The 21,442-nt window shown below is 33.6% G+C and overlaps 3 protein-coding genes and 1 pseudogene across 3 annotated transcripts; 2 read left to right on the plus strand and 2 right to left on the minus strand.

The window, feature by feature from the left end:
* The first annotated feature begins 53 nt into the window (after window positions 1-53).
* Window positions 54-1,180, plus strand: LOC102607497 (uncharacterized). Its single transcript, XM_006489668.4, has one exon. The coding sequence runs from the start codon at window positions 272-274 to the stop codon at window positions 845-847; it is 576 nt and encodes a 191-aa protein (XP_006489731.2). The 5' UTR covers window positions 54-271; the 3' UTR covers window positions 848-1,180.
* A 268-nt stretch (window positions 1,181-1,448) lies between these two features.
* LOC102607788 (pre-mRNA-splicing factor SLU7-like) lies at window positions 1,449-6,460 on the minus strand (annotated as a pseudogene).
* Window positions 6,461-9,773: 3,313 nt separating this feature from the next.
* LOC102577998 (malate dehydrogenase) lies at window positions 9,774-13,710 on the plus strand. The gene is made up of 7 exons (XM_006489670.4): window positions 9,774-9,976; window positions 10,532-10,690; window positions 10,838-11,013; window positions 11,545-11,822; window positions 11,926-12,061; window positions 12,141-12,252; window positions 13,356-13,710. Exons 1-7 carry the CDS (start codon window positions 9,934-9,936, stop codon window positions 13,448-13,450), a joined length of 999 nt encoding a protein of 332 aa, XP_006489733.2. The 5' UTR covers window positions 9,774-9,933; the 3' UTR covers window positions 13,451-13,710.
* A 3,160-nt stretch (window positions 13,711-16,870) lies between these two features.
* LOC102608382 (transcription factor MYB13-like) lies at window positions 16,871-18,477 on the minus strand. The gene is made up of 3 exons (XM_006489671.4): window positions 18,205-18,477; window positions 17,973-18,102; window positions 16,871-17,649 (listed from the first exon to the last, which is right to left on the minus strand). Exons 1-3 carry the CDS (start codon window positions 18,335-18,337, stop codon window positions 17,106-17,108), a joined length of 807 nt encoding a protein of 268 aa, XP_006489734.2. The 5' UTR covers window positions 18,338-18,477; the 3' UTR covers window positions 16,871-17,105.
* Window positions 18,478-21,442: the final 2,965 nt, after the last annotated feature.

Genomic DNA, 21,442 nt, shown 5'->3' on the forward strand with positions numbered 1-21,442 from the left:
TAATAATTAAATGGAAAAAGAGTATACAACAGGAGGAGGAGGACCTAAAAACTTTCTCAACTCCTTTTGCAATAAGGAAAGCTGGAGAATGGCAGTCCAACAATTTGGTGAAGATCCATGGGCAATTTTGTACAGCCAATATGAGAGAAAATAAAACCAATGAGAAGGCTCAAAGGAGGTATGCAGCTCCTTTACATAAAGAACCATACAACGTTGTCTGCCTCCTCAAACTCATAGTTCCTTCAAACAAATCATAATTTGCTTACATTTGATGTATCGTTCAAGCCTTTCAAAGAAGCTTAAGCCCGCCAAAAGGGCTTGGAAGAGCTTCACAAGCAATCTCCAATCAAAACTCCAAAGCCTCAACGTACCAAAAACCCTCAAAACAACTACTCATCGCTTCATCAATTTTTGCTCCCTCCATCTCTTCATTCCCTTCAAGAAACGCTTCCTCACCAGAACCACACATCGCCGCAGCCGGTACAACCACCTCTACCGCCAATACTACCAGCAATATCGAAGAGATTTTGAAGCAATTTTCATAGACAATCTTTACTCAGAGCCTATTTCATCATCGTCAGCACATGCAAAGACTACTGACCACGCACATAATGCTGCAGAGACGAGCAGCAGAGGCAAGGAAGCGGCTGCCCATGAAAAGAGTAATAATAAGCAGAGCGTTTATAGTGTTGAAGATGCATGGAATGCTGTTGTTGCTTCATCTCCACAGCTGAGATGTGTGGATGAAAGAGCTGATGAATTTATTTACAAGTTCCGTGAAGATATGAAGATCCAAAGGGAGAGATCACTTCTTGAGTACCAGGAGATGCTGGCTAGGGGCGCTTAAACATTTTATAGCTTTCGTTTATTTAATTTTCTTTGTTGGCTTTCATGTTTGCTTCTTTTTCAATGAAACGCACGGAAGTCATAATACTCACACAAACACACACACAAATATATAGAATCACAGGGGGCTATACAGATTTTAGCTTCCAGATTTCTGGGTTTCTCTCTTCTTTTTTTGTTGAACACAATTGTTTGATAATGGGGATTTTTTTTTTTTTTTTTTTACCCCTCTTTTGGTGTGCTCACATATTTAGCTTCCACAGAGAAGACTGGTTTTGTAAAATTTATTTTCTGTATGCGTTTTGATTTTCGATGTACACAAAGCTTGTTTGAATGTTCCTTGACTATGCAATTAGTAGACAATTCCAATCGCAGAACACGAGAATTCATTAATTTATTTACAAAGTTTGCAATCAAAGCCCAAGGAACGATACTAATTAAAACGAGAAATGAACACAAAAACTTGAGGGTACAAGAACTCGTGCGAAAGGTATCGTCATTATTATTGGTGATTACTTCTGAAATTTTGTTTTCATTTCATCAATGCAGTAATTTATAGCCCAGAAAGATCTTCCATTAAAACAAAGTCAATTACAGCACCATAGAGACCACATCCAATTGTAGTTTTCTCATTCCAATCCACATTTACACAACAATTAAGATGTCAAATAATTGGAGAATTCAAACCATAGCAGTTCTAAGCAAGGTTCTCAACTTTCATTGATAACAATGCAAATTATGCTTTTCAAGTCTGCAGCTGTTAGCTGAAAGAATATAGTCAAAACTAGTGCAGGAAATCCTTCATCGGATCATCATGATGTATCTTCTTCATTCGATAGGCCTCCATCTCCTCAGCAGTAACCTACAACAGCATTAGATGATTTAAGAACATAAGGAAATTGGACTAAGCTCTATAGTTAATGGCTCCATCAACACACTTGGAATAGCATTAAATCATACCTCATCATTCCATCTAACATTATATTTCAATTTCTTTCATCCTTCTCTTCTTTCTTCCTTTCATCTTCCTGCCAAAAGTTTTATGACAAATAAGCAATTAACTAAGAATAAGAAGAAGCAACAATAAAATTGTAGAAGGCAGTGTTGATAGAAAATCTACTCTATGGTGTAAGCAAATGGACTGAAAATCGCTATTTATGTATTGTAACAAAACCAGGAATCAATGGTTCACAAACTCACCTTCCTAAGTGCCTCAGCAAGTTGCTTCTGGTCCAAATTCAAGTTATCAGGCACATCAGTACCCCAGGTTGCAAGATTTTTCTCCTCAGCTGGGGCACACATGTCTGACATTCAAGTTAGCAGTTCCATCAGAAGAGAGAAACAGGCACTTAAAACATAAAGATTAAAGTAATTTATCGAAAACCATCACAAAGAACTTTACAAGTGTCATATATATTTTCAAAGGTTTATATCAAAAGAGAAGAGAGAACTCATTGATGCTAGCCATTAACCCATAAAACCAAGTATTATTTTGAAATTAACTACCGCAGAAATGCTGGCATAAGCATCTAAGCTACTAGAATGAGATCATATGAACTTGTAGAAGTCCATACCTTCAGAGGCAGCTTTAGGAGCAACATTAGCCTTCATCAAGTCTACTGCTGCTTCAGCAGCTTCAATTCCAGCTGCTCCAGTGCAGTAACTGTTCTTAATTGTTTGCTCACAGCATTTGTAGCCCCACTGATGATCCTTCCACCATGAGCCCCAAACACTCGTGTGGTTGTTAATGTAAACATCTTCCTCATATTTGCTTCTCGGAAGAAAAGACTCCTGCATAAGAACCAGGGAAAAAAGTAAGCCAGAAGAATGTTTCCCAGCACTCAATGGAAGAAAAATAGAAATAGCTACTTCTTCTAATTGTTTGCACAATTATTGATCCAAGTATTCAACAACAATCTTACATATGTTTTGTAATTTTAGACACTCATGATACCATAAGAAATTACATTTAGAGCTCCACCAAATAAACTAACACAGACAAATTATCTAGTTTCTCAAAGTCAAAAGAAAATCCTTTATTTGTTTTTTAATATCTCATCAGGCCTTTACCCACTTCTATGGTTGAAGAAATTGCCAACTATTAAGCAAGACTTGAAAGACAGATAACTATTTGTACAAGCAGATATGGTCCAGAAAAAACCAGTAACTGCAGAATATAAAGCCATAGTTCAACTTTGGATGACATTACCACTCCTTGAATAATTCTTCCAGCACGATCATATTCAACCTGCCTCTCGCTTTGTCCAAGTAGAAGCTCCCTTGGAATTTCTTCTTTACTCGCAGCATTTCCATACTTCTCTGCAATGGTGTCTTTAAGACGTGATTTCAGCTTCTCCTTGATGACCTTATAATTCTTGTACAGTAATTCAGCTTGCGAGGGAGCAGCTTGCAAATGGATATCTTGGCCTTTTTCAAAGGCTTCCCAAGCATGAACATTGAGTTGCTTGAACTCCAATGCTTGCCCACTAAGTCTATTCTGGTTATCTCCCTGTAAACGTAACAAATAAACAAATGGAAACCGTGTTAGTGACTTCAGCTTAGGCATACCAAGGGCATTTACCATAAAGTTGCAGTTTCAAAGGAACTCACTCCATAAAACTTCTCATTAGGGTCAGCATCAGGAAGAGGATCTTCCCGCATAGACCGTGTTTTAGGATCATAGTAAGCAGAATTAATATCGAGATTCAAAAGATACTTTGCTGTGTCCTCCCAAATACGCAAATTTCTGGAAACAAAACAATGTTAAATTAAAGCACAAATGCATCACATTGCAGATGACAACAACAACAACAATAATAACAACGGTGAGGGAGCATATATATTAAGAAGCACACCTGACAGTTCCTGTGCTTCCACCTCCAGTAGTGCGGACACGCTTCTCAACTTTAGCAAAATCCATCTGTTTACTCTCATCAACCTTAGCTTCATCAACTTTCAGAGCATCTTCATCATCATCTTCATCACTAACGCCACCCTCTCCATTCTGCTTACTGTTTTTTTCCTCCAATTTTTTCAGCTGCTGTTCTTTTAGGTACTTCCTTCTAGCTTCATCCCTTGCCTCATTCCTCTCAATAACAAGTACATATGTTGCTGGATCAAAACCATTCCATCGGTCTCGTTTGCCATCGTAATCGAGTTCAAAACTCTCTATTTTTTCATCAGGTCCTATGTGCATATTTGTCCATTTTGCTCCTGTTTTTCAAGGCCTCTCCATGCATGACTTAGCATTATGCGTCATTGCCCCACAGCTGAAACATGCAAACGGAAATTTTAGGTCACTTATGAAACACAACTTTCCTATAATTAGTAACGAAAAATACAAATGTAAAATAACATGGTCAACTATTACTTTTATTCGAGTAGCGTATGGTAGTGTTGGAATTTGGATTGAGGGAAGTAGAGGGGACTACAAAAAGCTAAACAAAGAGGAAGAGTCCCCCTTGTAATCAGAGAGGAGATTGCATCTCTCAAGGCCCACATTGTATTTTCCCATAGAAGGAGAAAAGGCAGGTAAATGAGGTGACTCAATTTTTTAATAGCCACATAACATAACTTCATTGGGTCCTCTAAGGTTTTACTAAACTAAAATTTTCGTCAGTTATTATGATGATAATAATAATAATATAATCCCCATAAGTGGAGTCAAGCCACTGTGGCAGCAATTAGGCTTTTCAGCTTCCTCAAACAGTACATAACCCTAAACTCTTTTCCTGAAACCAGCTATAGTACAAGCTATATGTTCTCAAGTCGTATAATGAACAGGAAACTTAACATAGGGTTATGGTGAAGAAAGAATCACGAGGTAGATGATCTGGAAATTATTACCATAATAAACAAAAATGAAAGAAACAGAACATATTATAGAAATTAAGTAAAGAGGACGAAAAATCATTTCCAATATAGGCACTGCTGCAAGGCTCAGGAGCTGAGCCAAACACTGACAGTTAATAGTCTGGAAATTCTTACCATGCTCTCTCATTCTTTCCTCTCATCCCAAACTTATTGCACAGGAAAGATTGTTACAGCACCACTAGCATTTTTCTTCTTTTTCTGATATAATAAGAGTTTTACATAGATAGCATTAGATTCAAAAAAACTTCTTGGATTCCTGGTACATATAAAGGATGCTCAGATAATATGCAGTAGAATGAAATATTGGGAAAGCTATCTATAATTGGATTAAAAATTTCCAAGATTCCTCACATAGAAAGGTGCTGACATAAATAAATACAAAAATACATGGCGAATCCAACAGAGGTAATTTCTTATTTCAGCATCCATAATCTTTTCCGTGCAATGAACTTTATTTTCCCTCATCTCAGTTATACACATAGGCATCTGTAAAATCCTCAAAATAACACCACCACTACAATAATCATCATATGAATCTTTTAGATTATGAAAATAATAATAACAATAAGCATGGTTTTTATGTCTAATAACTTTTTTATTTTTCTGAATTGGATAGCCCATAACTTACTCCAACAAGCATCCCAAATTTAAGAATTATAATCTGGAAGAACGGTAGGAAGTGAAACAATATGGAGTAATCCAACATCCACTTACTTCTCACATGCACCCTTTCTATACTTATCAGCCTGATATATTTTCGCACCTCGATCATACCAGGATTTTGTGTAGTTTGGGTCAGATTTCCATTTCCTTTGATGTTTTAAGCTCTAAACAAAAATGAAAATGAAGACGCTCAATCAGCATACATACAGAGCCTTTAAACTATGATACAATGGAAAAGAAGGCAACCGAAAGGGAAGATGCTTACAGGTCTCTCTGCATTAAGATACCAAGGGGCAGAAGACATATACTGAGGAATGTGAGGGTTAATTTCCTTCCCATCCTCGTCAACCTCAGCTGGAGCAAGCCCGGCCTTTCGTGCTTCCTCCAATTCCAACTGCTTCCTGTGATCCTCCCTTGATTTGAACGCCACTACAATTGCCACGGCAATGAGTTTAAATTTAAGAATACAAGAAAGTTCTAGTTATCATATGAACTATATACTCAAATTAAAACCAGACATAAACTTGCATAAACGCCCGTAATGCCTCACATGTTACCAAATACAAAAATTTCAGCCCTCCTCGTCTCAATGGCTTACCCCATTTTAATAACAACAATGTATCATGTAAAATTCGTCATTGCAAATATAAAGTTATCAGAATATAACACAAATCTTTCCAATTCACTTAATTTTTTTCATTTTTTTCTTCAGAAAGTTCCAAACAGGGTGTTTTAATCATCCATTTCTTAAGTTGATTTTTCTTTAGAATTAATTTATCTTAATTATTCTGTGGGCATCAAGCATAATGTATGCAACTGGGTAATCCGCAAAAAAATCGAAAATAAAAATAAATAACTGGAGAGAGAGTAATGAACCTGACGCAGTAGCCATGTTGGAATGCGATATAAACGATGTAGATGGTTAATGGAGAGATCAGTGACAGTTTCAATAGTCGGCGAGGGGCGACGACGAAGGGAATTAAAATAGAAGATTGCGACCGACCGCAGGATAACTTATTTCTTCCCTCCGTCTTATTTTTACGTCCTCTTATAAACAACAAAGCCGGAGACAAGATTCCAGTAACTTCTTCTATTTTCAAAAATAAATTCTTCAAATATTTTATGTAACATGTATTACTTATGGGCTTGCCAAACACTGCCACTACAACTTTATATTTGGGCCTATTCCTATTGAGCCCACGTAACATTATTCCTTTGGTAATCTCCAAAATCCTCTTAAGCACTATTTCCCATTTCTTAACAAAGTCGGAAAAAATTTTGTATTTATTTCTTGACGTGTCAGTCGTTTAAGTGACACCATGGCTCCTTAATCGTCTCACCGGCTACTAAAATTTGACACTATATATTTACTCGACCCACATATGCATAAGTAAGTTTGAATCATTATACTTCATAAGATTATTAAATAAGTCGTATAAGAGTAACATAGTTTTCTTCATATCCGATTAGGGTTTGAGTTCTTAACCAACTTGTCCGATTAATGACATGGTTACTTGTGAATGATGAGTATTTATATGATGTTCCATTTGATAAAATTCTAGAAAGGCTTTAAACTTCAATAGGGTATATGTATGATATTTTGGTAGATATGTGTGTGTGTGTATTTTATAATATCAATTTATAATATTATTTGGATATATAATGGAGTGCAATTTTTGTAAATCGTGTTAGACAAGTATTTAGCAGGTTATTAGATTGTGTCATGTTAGGTGACGCGATTCAATTAGTTATTAAATGGACTATGTCGTGTCACCTATTTATTTTTTATGTTAGATTTGCGTTTTAATATTTTGACACAATTGCTAAATAAATCGTGTTTATTTCAACTTAAATTTGACATGACACGATATTAACAAAACATGAACAATACCCAATTACCTATTTTGCCAACTCTAACCTGAATAATGAAATTGTAAACACCCATGTGTGTTTTTAGTGGCTCAAAGACTAATTTATATAATAAATTTAATAACAAAAAAAAGAAACTAATCAAACAAAATTGAGAGATTAATCTTTCAAATTTACAAGCACATTCTAATTTTAATTTTCATCATATGTGTATGAAAGAAAGGCCTTGGTTATGGACATATGTGTATGCCATACAGTAAATTTTTTCTGGACCACACTAATTTTATTACTATAAATATGTTATAACTTAATAGAGGCGTAGTTAAAAAAATTTATTTAAACTTAGGCCTCGTTTGATATAGCTTTTCAAGCAGAACTTATTTAAGTAAAACTTTTATTAGTAGAGTTTTTACCCAAAAACTTTAGTTGTTTGGTTGTCAATAAGAGTTTTTATTAAAAATTATGAAATTACTTTAATAAGTAAACTTTTTAAAATTATGCCATGAAAAGAATAAAATAAGATTATTGAATAAGTAGAGGATATTTTAAAATTTTAACATTTAAAAAAAGCTTTTCAACCTCTATTCCCAAAAGTCCAAAATTTGAGCTTTACTAGTAGATGCAAAGTAGCTTATTTAAGTTTTAAAAGTTCTATTAGAAAAACAACCAAATAATAACAACTTATAAAATTAAATAAGCACTTATAGCCATTAAATAAGTCATACCAAATAAGCACTTAGTGTTATTTAGCCATTAAATAACAACTTATCTGATGATCATAAATACTTATTTAATTTTATAAGCTCTTATAAACAACATTCTCGTTGTTTAGTTATTTTTTTAGTAGAGTTTTTAAAACTTAAATAAGTTATTTTACCTTTACTAGAAAAAACTTAAATTTTGGGATTTTTGTAAGTAGAGGTTGAAAAGTTTTTTTTAAATGTTAAAATATCTAAAATATCTTATACTTATTTGACAATCTTATTTTATTGTTTTCATAACATAACTTTAAAAAACTTGTTTATTAGAGTAATTTGATAATTTTTAATAAAATCTCTTATTGACAACCAAACAACTAAAATTTTTTGAGTAAAAACTCTATTTGTAAAAAACTCTCCTAACAAAAGGTTTGCTTAAGTAAGCTTTACTTTAAAAATTGTACTAAACTAAGCTTAGTAATTATTTAGTATGGTTTATTTAATAGTTATAAGTGCTTATTAAATCTTATAAACTCTTATCAAAATTTTGTTGTTGTTTGATTGTTTGTATAGTTGAGTTTTTAAAGATTAAATTTGCTATTTTGCTTTAGTAAAAAAAAGCTCAAATTTTAGGGTTTTTGAAGTATAGGTTATTTTTTTAAATAAATATCTTTTAGTTATTTGACAATTTTATTTTTTTATAACTTTAAAAAAATTATCTATTAAAATAACTTTATAATTTTAATAAAAAAATTTTATTGACAACAAAATGATAAAAAATTAGATAAAAATTTTATTTGTAAAAATTCTATTAAAAAATAATTAATTATGTCAAAACCCCCCCCCCCCCCAGAGCGTGGTCGGATTGGTTGCAGTACAGTTGTAATCTCTACCAAAATTCAGATTCGATTCTTGGGGTTTGTAAGGGGGGTGAAAATTGTATTTGAACTTGTTCACCCCCTTACCTTTGAAAAAAAAAAGTATGTCAAATTGCAATGTTCATATATACAAGTAGTGCTATTCGAAGTTATCAACAGCCATCCAATAGTTATATTCGTTTGTTGACCCAGCGCTAATCGCCCGACACTACGAGAAGCATGATGCGTGGTCGTTACGGTGTCCACTTCACTCACGAGGCTCCACACCAGTGCACGCACCTCAAGTCTCAACGGTGTATTCGTTCGATGGACGCACACTCCTTCACGAATTTTGTTTTATTTTTTTATAACTTTAAAAAATTTATTTATTAAAATAACTTTATAATTTTAATAAAAAAATTTATTGACAACAAAATGATTAAAAAATAGATAAAAATTTTATTTGTAAAAATTCTATTAAAAATAATTAATTATGTCAAATCCGCGCCCTCAAGAGTGTGGTCAGGTTGGTTACAGTGCAACTGTAATCTCTATCAAAATTCGGATTTGATTCTTAAAATTAATAAGATGGATAAAAATTATATTTAGACTTACTCACCCCCTTACTAAAAAAAAGAAGTATGTGAAATCGCAATGTTCATGTGTACCAAGTAGTGATATTCGAATTTATCAACGGCCCTCAAATAGTTATATTCGTTTGCTGACCCCAGCGCTAACCGCCCGACACTACGCGAAGCATGATGCGTGGTCGTTACGGTGTCCTCTTCACTCACGAGGCCCCACACCAGCGCACGCATCTCAAGTCTGAACGGTGTATTCGTTCGACGGACGCACGCACCCACGCGCACTCCTTTTCGACTTTTAAAACCTCAAAAAACGACACCGTAGTCACGTAATTTCTTTATCAAAAGAACTCCAAAACGATGTCGTTTTTGTACCGGACGTTCACAGGACGACCACGCCTCGCCTGCTCCTGCTTTTCTTATCATCTACTTGCAGCATAAATATCGCCCACTTCATCCACTATCACTCCATCGAAGTTCTCCTTCTCTCGCTTTACTGGAAAAATCTTTTCGTTTCCTGTGATACATCTCTGATCCGAACTAATGGCCAAGGAACCAGTTCGCGTTCTCGTCACCGGCGCCGCAGGTACTGTAATCTCTCACTCCGTCGATTGAGATCTAGCGAAGTCTTATTATTATTATTATTATTATTATTATTATTTAAACAGATTACTGCTTTGATATGTTTTTATGAAGATCTATAATTGTAAGAAATAGTTATATTAGGTACCGTACACGATCGGGAATTAAAAATGTTAGCTTTAAACTGATCTGAGTATCAATGTTTGTTTCTTAGACTTGTGTGATAATTACCACTTGAATATTTTGGTCTAATGCCCGAAGTTTGTCACGCGATCCGGCTAATCTGTTAGTTAGATGATTTTGAGCTAATGTAACGTTTATTGAGACTAAATGATTTTTTGTTTTGTCATTGGTGATATGTACACATTTTCAAAAAAGAAAATTTCATCTGTTTTAGATATACTTGGATTTTTAATAAATTTTCTGTTCCTATGTTTCATACCAATTTGATTATTTTAATACCAAATTTACCTAAGTTATTCTAATACTTGTGTGTTTATACATTGATGTATTTTGTTATGTGCTGAGACTGTGTTTTGCTATGTTAATGGGGTTGCAGGGCAAATTGGATATGCACTTGTCCCCATGATTGCTAGGGGAGTGATGTTGGGTACTGACCAGCCTGTGATTCTGCACATGCTTGATATCCCACCTGCAGCAGAGGCATTGAATGGTGTGAAGATGGAGTTGGTTGATGCTGCATTCCCTCTTCTTAAAGGTGACGGTCATTTTTTTCATAGCTGTGAAAAAATATCGCGTGTAGATGTAGAGAGTCATTATTATTTCTGTGTGCGAGATTTGTGCTGGACCTGCTTGTTCTGTTTTATGATCATATTAGACTAACGTCTTGTCATGCTTGTTTCAGGTGTTGTTGCTACAACTGATGCTGTTGAGGCATGCACTGGGGTCAATATTGCCGTTATGGTTGGTGGCTTTCCAAGAAAAGAAGGAATGGAGAGAAAAGATGTGATGTCAAAGAACGTTTCAATCTACAAGGCTCAGGCTTCTGCCCTGGAGCAGCACGCAGCTCCGAACTGCAAGGTGGTAGACTTGTTTAAAAAGAAAAGCTCATGCATTTAAATGACACCAAAATTTTCCTTTGATGTATAGATATTAAACCTTCGGTCCTGCCAGATTTGTTGGAAAGTATCATCCGTTTCCCCTTTATCATTTAGGGAAAACTGGAGAATGTGCCTGTGGCTGCAACTCTTCAGTTGCAATTCAAACATTGTAGTTATGATTAATGCTCTGGAAAACTTTGTTGACCCCCTGAAGTTTTAGTGGCTCCCCTAAATTTTGCTTTGTTTTTTAGGTTCAACTCTATTATTCACACAGAGACTGTTATAGGAAAATAGCTGCCTTTGTGTTGGTTGATCAGCATTCTATTTTGATAATTAAATCAAATGCTTGAATGACTTAATGGTTAGGAGGAGTTTTATCCCAAATTCTAATGAGTCTTTAATGTGATTTTTATGTGTACATAGGACCATGGAGATTCCTTGTTGTAACTATATTGATGAAGCTCCTGAACTGTTGGTGCCATTACTGACTGGACCCTCTTGTTTATTTCAGGTTCTAGTTGTCGCTAACCCTGCAAACACCAATGCATTGATTCTGAAAGAATTTGCGCCATCAATCCCTGCTAAGAACATTACATGCTTGACCAGATTGGATCATAACAGGGCATTGGGACAAATATCTGAGAAACTGAATGTCCAAGTATCTGATGTTAAGAATGTGATTATTTGGGGAAATCATTCATCATCTCAGTACCCTGATGTCAACCATGCAACTGTCAATACTGCAGCTGGGGAAAAGCCTGTCCGTGAGCTTGTCAAGGATGATGCATGGTATTAAACTCAAATATTTTTCTCCCCTTGATTAATAGTAAAGTTTGGTGATTTTTTTTGGTTGAGTTATTATTTTTGTAATGATTTCATACATGGATTGAAGGTTGAATGGAGAATTCATAACCACAGTCCAACAACGTGGTGCTGCAATCATCAAAGCCAGAAAGCTCTCGAGTGCTCTGTCTGCTGCTAGCTCTGCTTGTGACCATATCCGTGATTGGGTTCTTGGAACTCCTGAGGTTGGTAGTCTTCTCATTTTTACTCCAATGATATATACTGAACTGGTGTCATGGCTTGAACCGTGGACTGCAATTGTAGGGCACTTGGGTCTCCATGGGGGTATACTCTGATGGTTCATACAATGTACCAGCTGGGCTCATTTACTCATTCCCAGTAACCTGCCGCAACGGTGAATGGACAATTGTTCAAGGTACGGATGCGATCCTGTATCCTATGTCTTTTCTCTCTCCCATTGTTTTTTGCTTTTAATAGTTGAGGTCTTTGATCATCCATGCCTTTTGGCTCATTTGTTAAATACCGTCTTGCTGATAGATAGAGTAGCTGGTTTCACTATATAGGCTGTGTTTATTATTTTCACGTTCACTTGGGTTATCATAAACTAAGACGCATGGAATACTGTGTTTTATTTTCATACCCGGAAATGACTTGTAGTTTTATCAATTTTCTCTTGTATTTCTGTCTTTGTCTATGTATGTATGGTATTGGACATATAGGACCTGTTTTGTATGCAAGATTAGCCTGGGAGATTGGACAAATCCAATCTCATGAGTGGAAGCTAGATGTTCTGGACCCACCATTTAATTCCCAATTCCCAACATCCCATGGCTCAACATGGAATAAGTTAGGATAATTTATCTAATTTTCCAAAAGTTTAATTATTAATTTAATCAATTATCTTGTAGTTAGAAATCAGATTATTTAATTATTATAATGAAAAAATTAAATATTATAGTGGAAAGATTTAATAAAATAATTTTTTCTCTGTTATTATTATTTCTATTTATAAATTGTTTTTTATGAAGAACTACTATTATAAATTATACTAATTAAATAAATTTGTTTGTAATTACAGGATAACTTAGTACTTAAATGATTTAGATAATTAAAAAAGTTATCCCAACTTATCCCATGGGGGCACTGGATAAATCATCTCTAAATTTTGGGGTTAGGACCACAACATTTATCCCCCATTTTTAAGCTACTACTCAAATGTGATCAAGCCCAAGCCAATCCTGCATACCAAGCAGGCCCTTGATATTTTTTCTTTGAATATTCCTTATGAGCAACTGGACTATTGGTGCTAAGATTCTGATAAGAGGGATATGGAGTTGGATATTTGATTTAGTTTTGTTTTCTGCCTTTGAAGACTTTGTTGCATTTATTTGACATCTATATGTAATTTTAGCTTCCTTCAAGCGATATAGACTTTATCCTATTCAAATTATTTTGTTGCTTTATTTGACATCCTTGGTATTAACGTCAAACTCCATTTTATTTTTCAACTTGACACAGGACTCAGCATTGATGAATTCTCAAGGAAGAAGTTGGACTTGACAGCAGAGGAGCTCTCCGAGGAGAAGGCCCTCGCATACTCATGTCTCTCTTAAATGCTTTCTTCCCTTCAATAGTGTGTTACCAAGGCCCTTAGCTTTGTCTGAGTAGTTGGTAGAGTTACAGTTTCGAATAAAACCATTGTTGAAACCTGGAGGAACCATTGATGATGGAGAAGCCTTTCCATCTTATGTTGCTATTTCTGCATTTGAATATCGGGATTTTGGAGTTTTGTTACTTTTCCTGGATAAATGGATATTAAATGCCCATTGTGATTTATGTATCAAACTATCAATAACAGTTTTTTTTTTTTTTTTTTTGGAATTTGCCCCATATATATATATATATATAGTAACAATTTCAAAAACAAAAACAAATTCCAAAGCTATATGGATTTTGTTGTACAACTCGGAAGTCTGTTTTTGGAAATTTACTGCCATTAATATTATTTGGGGATATATACTCTTTAACTAAAGGATGTAAATCTGCTGCGGCTTGAATTCATGTCTTCAACACAAAAAATTTGGCATCCCAAATTTTTAATCTCTTGAAGTCTTTGTTTTGAATCACTTGATTATTATTATTTTTTTGTTTGAATCACGAGGTAGTTTTGAATGGACCTTAACTGTGAGAGGTATTTTTAAATTCGTATTATAATTCAGACTAATCGCTGTTTGTATTGGGTCGGCCCATAAAGGGTAAAGTACTGATTAAAGTGGTGACTTCATACGAGAGCAGGACTTAAACTCCTAACCTCTTTTAAAGAATAAGAATGATAAACCACTCACACCAACCAATTTTAGTTTGAATCTCTTGATTTTTTATTTCAATTCATCAAAGAATCGAATTCAAAGACGCCATCTGGGAAATCCTCTTTAAACCGACGATGATTCTTGGCGCTGGCACATGATGATTGGCTCAAGGAAGGGTACCTGATATTTACTTGCTTTTAGCTTTTAGTTAATCATCTTCGTAGACCGAAGTTGCAATGCAATTGTATTGTATGTGCTCCAGTCAATGAGGACTCAGAATTTTACTAAAATCTAATCTGCTGGTGGGAACATAGACTACTTTATCCAAGGAGTAGAAGACAAGAAAAGAAAAGGTGAAAAGGAATGCATTTCTGGATCATTTTATTGGGAGTAATTATATAGTCATAAATTATTATATAAATTTATTTTATATAAATTAATGTGGTATGATAAGATTGGTTAAATTAAATATCACTTAATTTCACATGATTTATTTTTATTATTTTATATTTTCATTCAACTGAATAAATTAATGTCATATTAATTTATATAAAATAAATTTATATAAAAATTTATAACTGTATCGTTACTTTTTTGTTGGATGCCTCTTGAATTTCACAGGAATTATACAAGAGATATTTTCGTCATTCACTTCATCTTCCGGGATATTTATTATTAACGCTAGTCATTTGTTTCCACACATTTTTATTCATTTTCAGCTCATCAATGCCCCTCAGGTCAACAGGGGAACTTTGAGCGTTTTATCTTTCGCTCTTCCACATGGAAATCGTATTCATTTTCCGCCACCACAACTGTCAATATGTCATCGCTGAGCATTAATGACTCTGGAGTTTTGCATACGGTTGAAGTAATGGTCCAAGTACGGTGCTCTAAGGGCAGCATAGCCCATTAATAAAATCTGATAATCTGATAGCGTCCAAGCTCTAAGGTGTGGTATTCCAAAATAAACATCTATCGTATCACGAAATTAAGAGTAACCATAAGCACATCAATTTCGATGACTGTTGAAAGTCATGTTCAGCAGCTTACGAAATTGAAGAGTCAAGAATTTTCTCAACAATTGTTTTGAAAGGCTCGCCGTATGTGAATGAGATCACCTTGTGGTACAAATTCCACCATTCACACGACAGAGATTAGAAATTAGGGCCTGACTGCAGTGCAATAACCTGAAAATGGGGTAGCTGTCCCAATTTCTTTCTTCTTTCTTTTTTCTTTTTCAAAAACAAGTTTTTTTATTATTAGTAATGATTTTATTATTATCACATGCAACATATTTTTCGCAACGCACATTGTGCGAACACATTCATTAGGAAAAGTTTTTTGCCAACAAGAAAATAATTGTTGACGATGACCGAAAATCCAATGACTATAAAAGGAAGTTGAGCCTGAACAAACAAACCCCACATCCAAGAAGACTTCATAAAGTGGCATTAGCATTTGGCAATAACCTGAAAATTTTTCTCACGACTAAAGAAAGTAAGACCTAGAACTAATAAGGACCATGTTCCTAATCCAAAGTACTCCTTTATTTTATGCTTCTGTTTTATTGACTTGACTGATAAAGTTTTTGTGGTTCGTGTTCTGCTCTCAAGTATATACAATGCAAAAGAATTTTCTAGATCTTGATTCGTCTTTGGAAAATTATTACACTGAGAAGGGACAATTGAAACAACGAAGAAAGCCCCCCGAAAAAAAGAAAGGAAAAGAAAAGAAAGGCAAGGTCACTTGCACCACAAGTGAGTTTCCTTGAAAATTTTTGTATGTATAATTAATCATGTTTCTTTATTTTATTAAATATGTGCAATAAATAACCGTGTTTATTACGTTTTAAAGAACTCACTTTACCGCTCTAGTGGTCTTACCGGCTCAAATCTAGATTAGTCGGGATCAAATGTGATCTTCGGATACCAGGTAGTTTAATACACCGAAAAAAAAAACTCACTTTCTTTTATTTATATTCCTTTTTTTTTTCCTCTCCACAAAGAATGTCTAATATTCTAGTTACATATGAGACTAAAAAAAATGATGAATCTAAGTTTAAGATAACAAAAAGAAGACTCCCAGTCTCCTGATCAGTTTGGGCAAAATTTCCAATCATCTTCAAATCATGGGTTTGCTTTCATTCTTAGTTTTGATTTTGGTGATCAAAGCGAGGAACCGTAGACAAAGTGAGAGAAGAGATGCAAAATTCACCGGTTCATTTTATCTATGATAATTATGGAATTAAGTGAAATATATTGAAAAATTTAGGTAACTTTAAGATTAAAATGATAGATATTTAATGGTGAATTTTTTTGAAAATACGGGATTTGAATAGAATCTACAAAAGAGTATCATTACGCATCACAAATATTATTTATAGTGCATATTAATATTAATTATATGTTGCAAATTATACCTACAACGATTATGTTATTATCAATAATGAAAGAAAGCTGTCGCAGAGAGTATATTATAATGTATTACTTAGGGATGATTCAACGTAACAAATAGAAATCCCAAATCTCATTGGAGCATATTATGGGATCTAGTGGCTACTAAACAATAAGCTTGTTTTTTTATCTTGTCAACTTCACAAATTCTAAATTAGAGTAATAACTAACGTTTTGTCCCTATGACAAACTAGTACGTACACATTAATTAATTGTAGAATATAGAATGAGCACGCACGCGTATTGGACAAATAAGGATTACACACAACTCTAAACACAAGAAGCTGCCTATATAGCATTAGCTTTTCTTCAATTACTATACAAAAATTACAAGTCAGTGAAATTTGACTTTCCCCTATTCGTCTCATCAAATCACCTCCAATAAGTCACTGATAAGAATGATTCCAGCTAACTACTTCTCAATTTTTCTAATGATGCACGCATGTGTATACTTTCGACAAAAGACTGGACTAATAATCAACACACGTTGTCGTATTTATAAATTTCTAAAATGGTAATGTTAATGAGTCTGCCCCGGACGTGACAAGAATGTTGTACCAGAAGTCCATGCCGCCACCGTAATCATGATGACCCATCGCAAATTCATTAAGGCCGCCTCCGAAATCTGATGTCAAATTGCTTGAATTTTCAGATAAGCTGGTGTCTGTCCAGAAGCTTTCATCAATCACAGGAAAACTTTCAAACGAGTCAACATTTTGCTCATGATCACTTTTCACATGCTTATCCATGCAGTACTGATCACTATTATTATTATTATTATTATTTGTTTCTCCAGTAGTGACCGAGGAGAGCTCATCACTGGAAGATGATGCCTGGGGAGACATTGCAGATTCTGCAGACTGATGATCATGAGCTGTTGTTGCTTTAGAGTTTTGTTTGTGATCATCCGAATTACTATTATTATTATTAGTATTGGCCTTCTGGTTTTGCTTCAGTACTGCTGCTGCTTTCTTCTTCAAGTGCGTGTGCCACACGTTTTTAATCTCATTATCTGTCCTTCCTGGTAACCTTCCTGCGATAGCTGACCACCTAGAAAATGGAGCAAAGTTTATAAGATATAAAACCTGAGACATTTACGCTCTATGCTCTACTAATTGGACCATAATGTAAAAGTCACAAACTTGAGGTGGCCACAATCTAAATTATTAAAAAAGGGCCTAAAGGTGATTTGGTTTATCCAGCTTGAGGGCCATTGCCCCTCCGTGGCTCTATTCCAGAGGCCAGCACCACGGAGATCACCTTTATAGATATAGCTTGGCAGAATAAGTGAAGAGTTACTCTCCCTCAAGTCCCTGAAGTTAAGGCTAATTAACAATAGAATTGAGATATGTGATCGAATGATAGATGCATACCTATTCCCCAACATGTCATGCAAGTTGATGATAGTTTCCTCTTCTTCTTTGCTGAAGTTTCCCCTCTTAATATCAGGCCTCAAGTAATTTATCCATCGGAGTCTGCAACTCTTTCCACATCTCAACAAACCTGAAGGATAAATAAAATTGAAAGCCAATTAAGAAAATTAACGAACACTACATGTATGTAGATCTCTTCATATATTAGAATTCAATTATGTATGCTACTTACCGGCTTGCTTTGGTAACGCACGCCAATTGGGATGGCCGTGTTTTTTTATGTGGACGATTAAAATTCTATCTTCTTCAGGAGTCCATGGCCCCTTCTTCAACCCCATCTTCTCACAGCAGGGAGCCCTCCCCATCTTGTTAATTTCTTTCAAACTAGTGGAGTTACTAATGAAAGAAGAGATTAAACGGGTACTCTCTTGATCTGCTTATATAAAGATTTTGAATGCCCTGTTGGGGTGGCTGCATATTTATGCTTAAAGATATATTCCACAGTGTCTTGCTTGAAAAGTCCAGGGCAAAAATATTTTAAAAGATAATCTTCATCGTATATTCAACACGACATACGTAGGTTCCTGGAAATGGGATTTAGTTTACTCGAGTATTATTTGCAGTCAATCGAGTTCATTGTAAATGATATTCTGAGTCCAAAACATGTGTTGAAGCGTCAAAATTTGATTGAATAGACACACGGATGATACAATGTATCTGTCCCAGGTAAGATTTCCTCAGTGCTTTATGACCTGTAATAGTAGAAAAGGAACCAATGCAAATAATGGACAAAAAAATCTCATGCATAATTGGTCTCAAGAAATTATTATTATTTATGAGTGAGTGAAGAAAGCTAGATGCTGCTGCTGCTGCTGCAGGACAGCCGCCAAAAAAGATTAAAAAAAAAAAATCACTTCTCGACAATAAGTCTTTCACGTTTTCAAAATCGGCTATCTTGATTTTTCTATATTTATTTATGACCTGAAAAAAAATAATTATTTTAAAGATGATAACATTTGTTTAATATTTTGTAGAAGAATTTGTAAGTCTATCACTGTCTTTAATTCTCGAATCTCAATTAACTCCATTGAAAATTTTAAAATAACTTTTTATATATCAATAAACCTCTCATAAAATTCCGGATTTTCTTTTTATAAAATGGTGGTATGATAATAGTCTTTAATAGGGCAAAAGTTTCGAAAGAAGATCTGAATTCTGTCACCTTGGATTTAAACCATAAGTTACAAATGTAGTCGCTTCTTCTTTTGTGCAAATTATAAAAGTGTGTAAATAGATTAAAACCATGAGTACATATGAGAAGCTTTCTATTTCTCAAAAAATTTTCAAAGGTTTTACAGCTCGTAACAAGATGTGAATCATAATGATAACCGTTGATATAAAGTCATGAGTGTTGATGGAGTTATAAATATTTGGATATTTATTTTATGTAAATTAATGTGACACAAATTTATTTGTTAAATGAAAAATATAAATATAAATAAATCATATGAACTAAAAAATATTAAATTAAATCAATTAAATTATATATGCCACGTTAATTTATAAAAAAAAAAATTATAGAGGAGTTCATTAGTCCATTAAATGTCATTTCAAGTGGATTATGAATGCATGGTACGAGTTTTCATGATTGGAATCTAATTCTTGTGGAAGTTTATTTGCCGGCTGCTCGCCCAAACATTTACAAAAAGAAATGAAGACAAAATTAATAAGAATTCATATATAAAAAAAAAAAAAAGAAGGGATGAAGAAGATAATAGGAGAGAAAAATTGTGGGCTCTGATAACTCTATCTTTTTACTAAATTCATAAACGAAAATATAAATTAAAGTAAAGGTTCTGGTCAGGGGCGAAGCTATCAAGAAGGCTAACTAGGGCCGTAGTCCGGGTTAGTTTCTTGAAAAAAAAATGAATTAATTATAAATTTATTTTTAAAAAAAACTTATAATAAAATATAAAAATATAACAAATAATTATAGTTAATATTTATTTTCTCTAAATCGAAAAACTCATCCAAATCTCTAACTAATTGATCCAATTATCCAAAGTCTAAATTCTCCAAAACTCATATGTTCAAATCATCAAGTTGTCACCTCATGATTGACGGTCAGCCTCTGCTGCACCCATATGCTCATACTGTTTTTGAATTAGTTATTAGCTTATACTTTTGTCAAATTTTTTGATAAAATAATTAATAATTTTCTAATATATTATTATCGCACACAATATAATTTAGATACAATACTATATGAATTTTTTTTTTGAAGAATCGAATAAAATTTTGTCGATAGTATTTTTTTTATTTACATTGTACTTTTATAGTTTTATTATTAGTTTTTTGCTTCTCCATTGTATTTTAATAATTTCATTTGTATATAATTTTTTTTTGAAGTAATTGAATTTTAAAAAAATCTAGCCCACCCCAAAAAATAGTGATAGCTTCGCCACTGGTTTTGGTTACTTTGGAGTTGTTTTAAGGTAGAACATGAATTATAACCACACGAATAAAGTTATAACGTATTTTTTACTATTTATTACTCTAAGTGAGAGGTAATTATTCGTGCTCTATCTTGAAATAACTCCAAAATAGTTATGGCCTTAAAGTAAATGTGATCATAATAATAAATTAATAGGATGAAATATCACCAATTAAAAAAAATTAAGGAGTGAGACTGTCTGTACTTTAATATGGTATCAAATAATAATTAATGAATTGTATGTGGACTGGCTTGACTTGGTCAATTCTGTCAACAAAAAATTTAGATTAAAGATGGCAAGTTGTACAAGATTATTTACGAGTAAAAATACACACGGTTTGATTATGCACATAAAGGACAAAAACTTTACTTTCAAAGAAAATAGTCTATTCAACAGAATTTATGCAAATTGGATTTAGAATATCAATTATGATATACTAATGTAGCATGCAGTTGAAAAATAATAATCCTAGAGATTTTAATATTTAAGTTACAATTTAAATTTTAATTATTATGTTTTAAGATCTTTAGAAAAAAAGACACTTTATATCATATACTTAAAAAATGAAACATGAATGCAGTTGACATAATTATGATAACAAGGTATATTTTCAGTAGGACACATTCAAAATTGTTGCAAATAGATAATAGTAAGCAAGTTAGAAAATTAATATTTTATTGTCATTGTATATATGACCCCTTTGATGTGTGTGCATAAATGACTCTCTTGACTTGTGCGAAGAAATTTCAAGTTAACATGATACTCTTAAATAAAATTAAGTATATTGATAGAGTTGTTTTGAGATATTTCTTCTTTTATATATCTTTATCGTGATCTTACATATATTAAGTTAACGATAACTACTAAATTATTAATAATAAGGATTAAATTTCAAACACCACATATATATGGATTTATTTTATGGACATGACATCAGAGCTAACGTCTTGTGAACTCATTCAATTATACTCGCTT

Source organism: Citrus sinensis, chromosome 1 (genome assembly GCF_022201045.2).
Source record: "Citrus sinensis cultivar Valencia sweet orange chromosome 1, DVS_A1.0, whole genome shotgun sequence".
NCBI classification, from domain to species: Eukaryota; Viridiplantae; Streptophyta; class Magnoliopsida; order Sapindales; family Rutaceae; genus Citrus; species Citrus sinensis.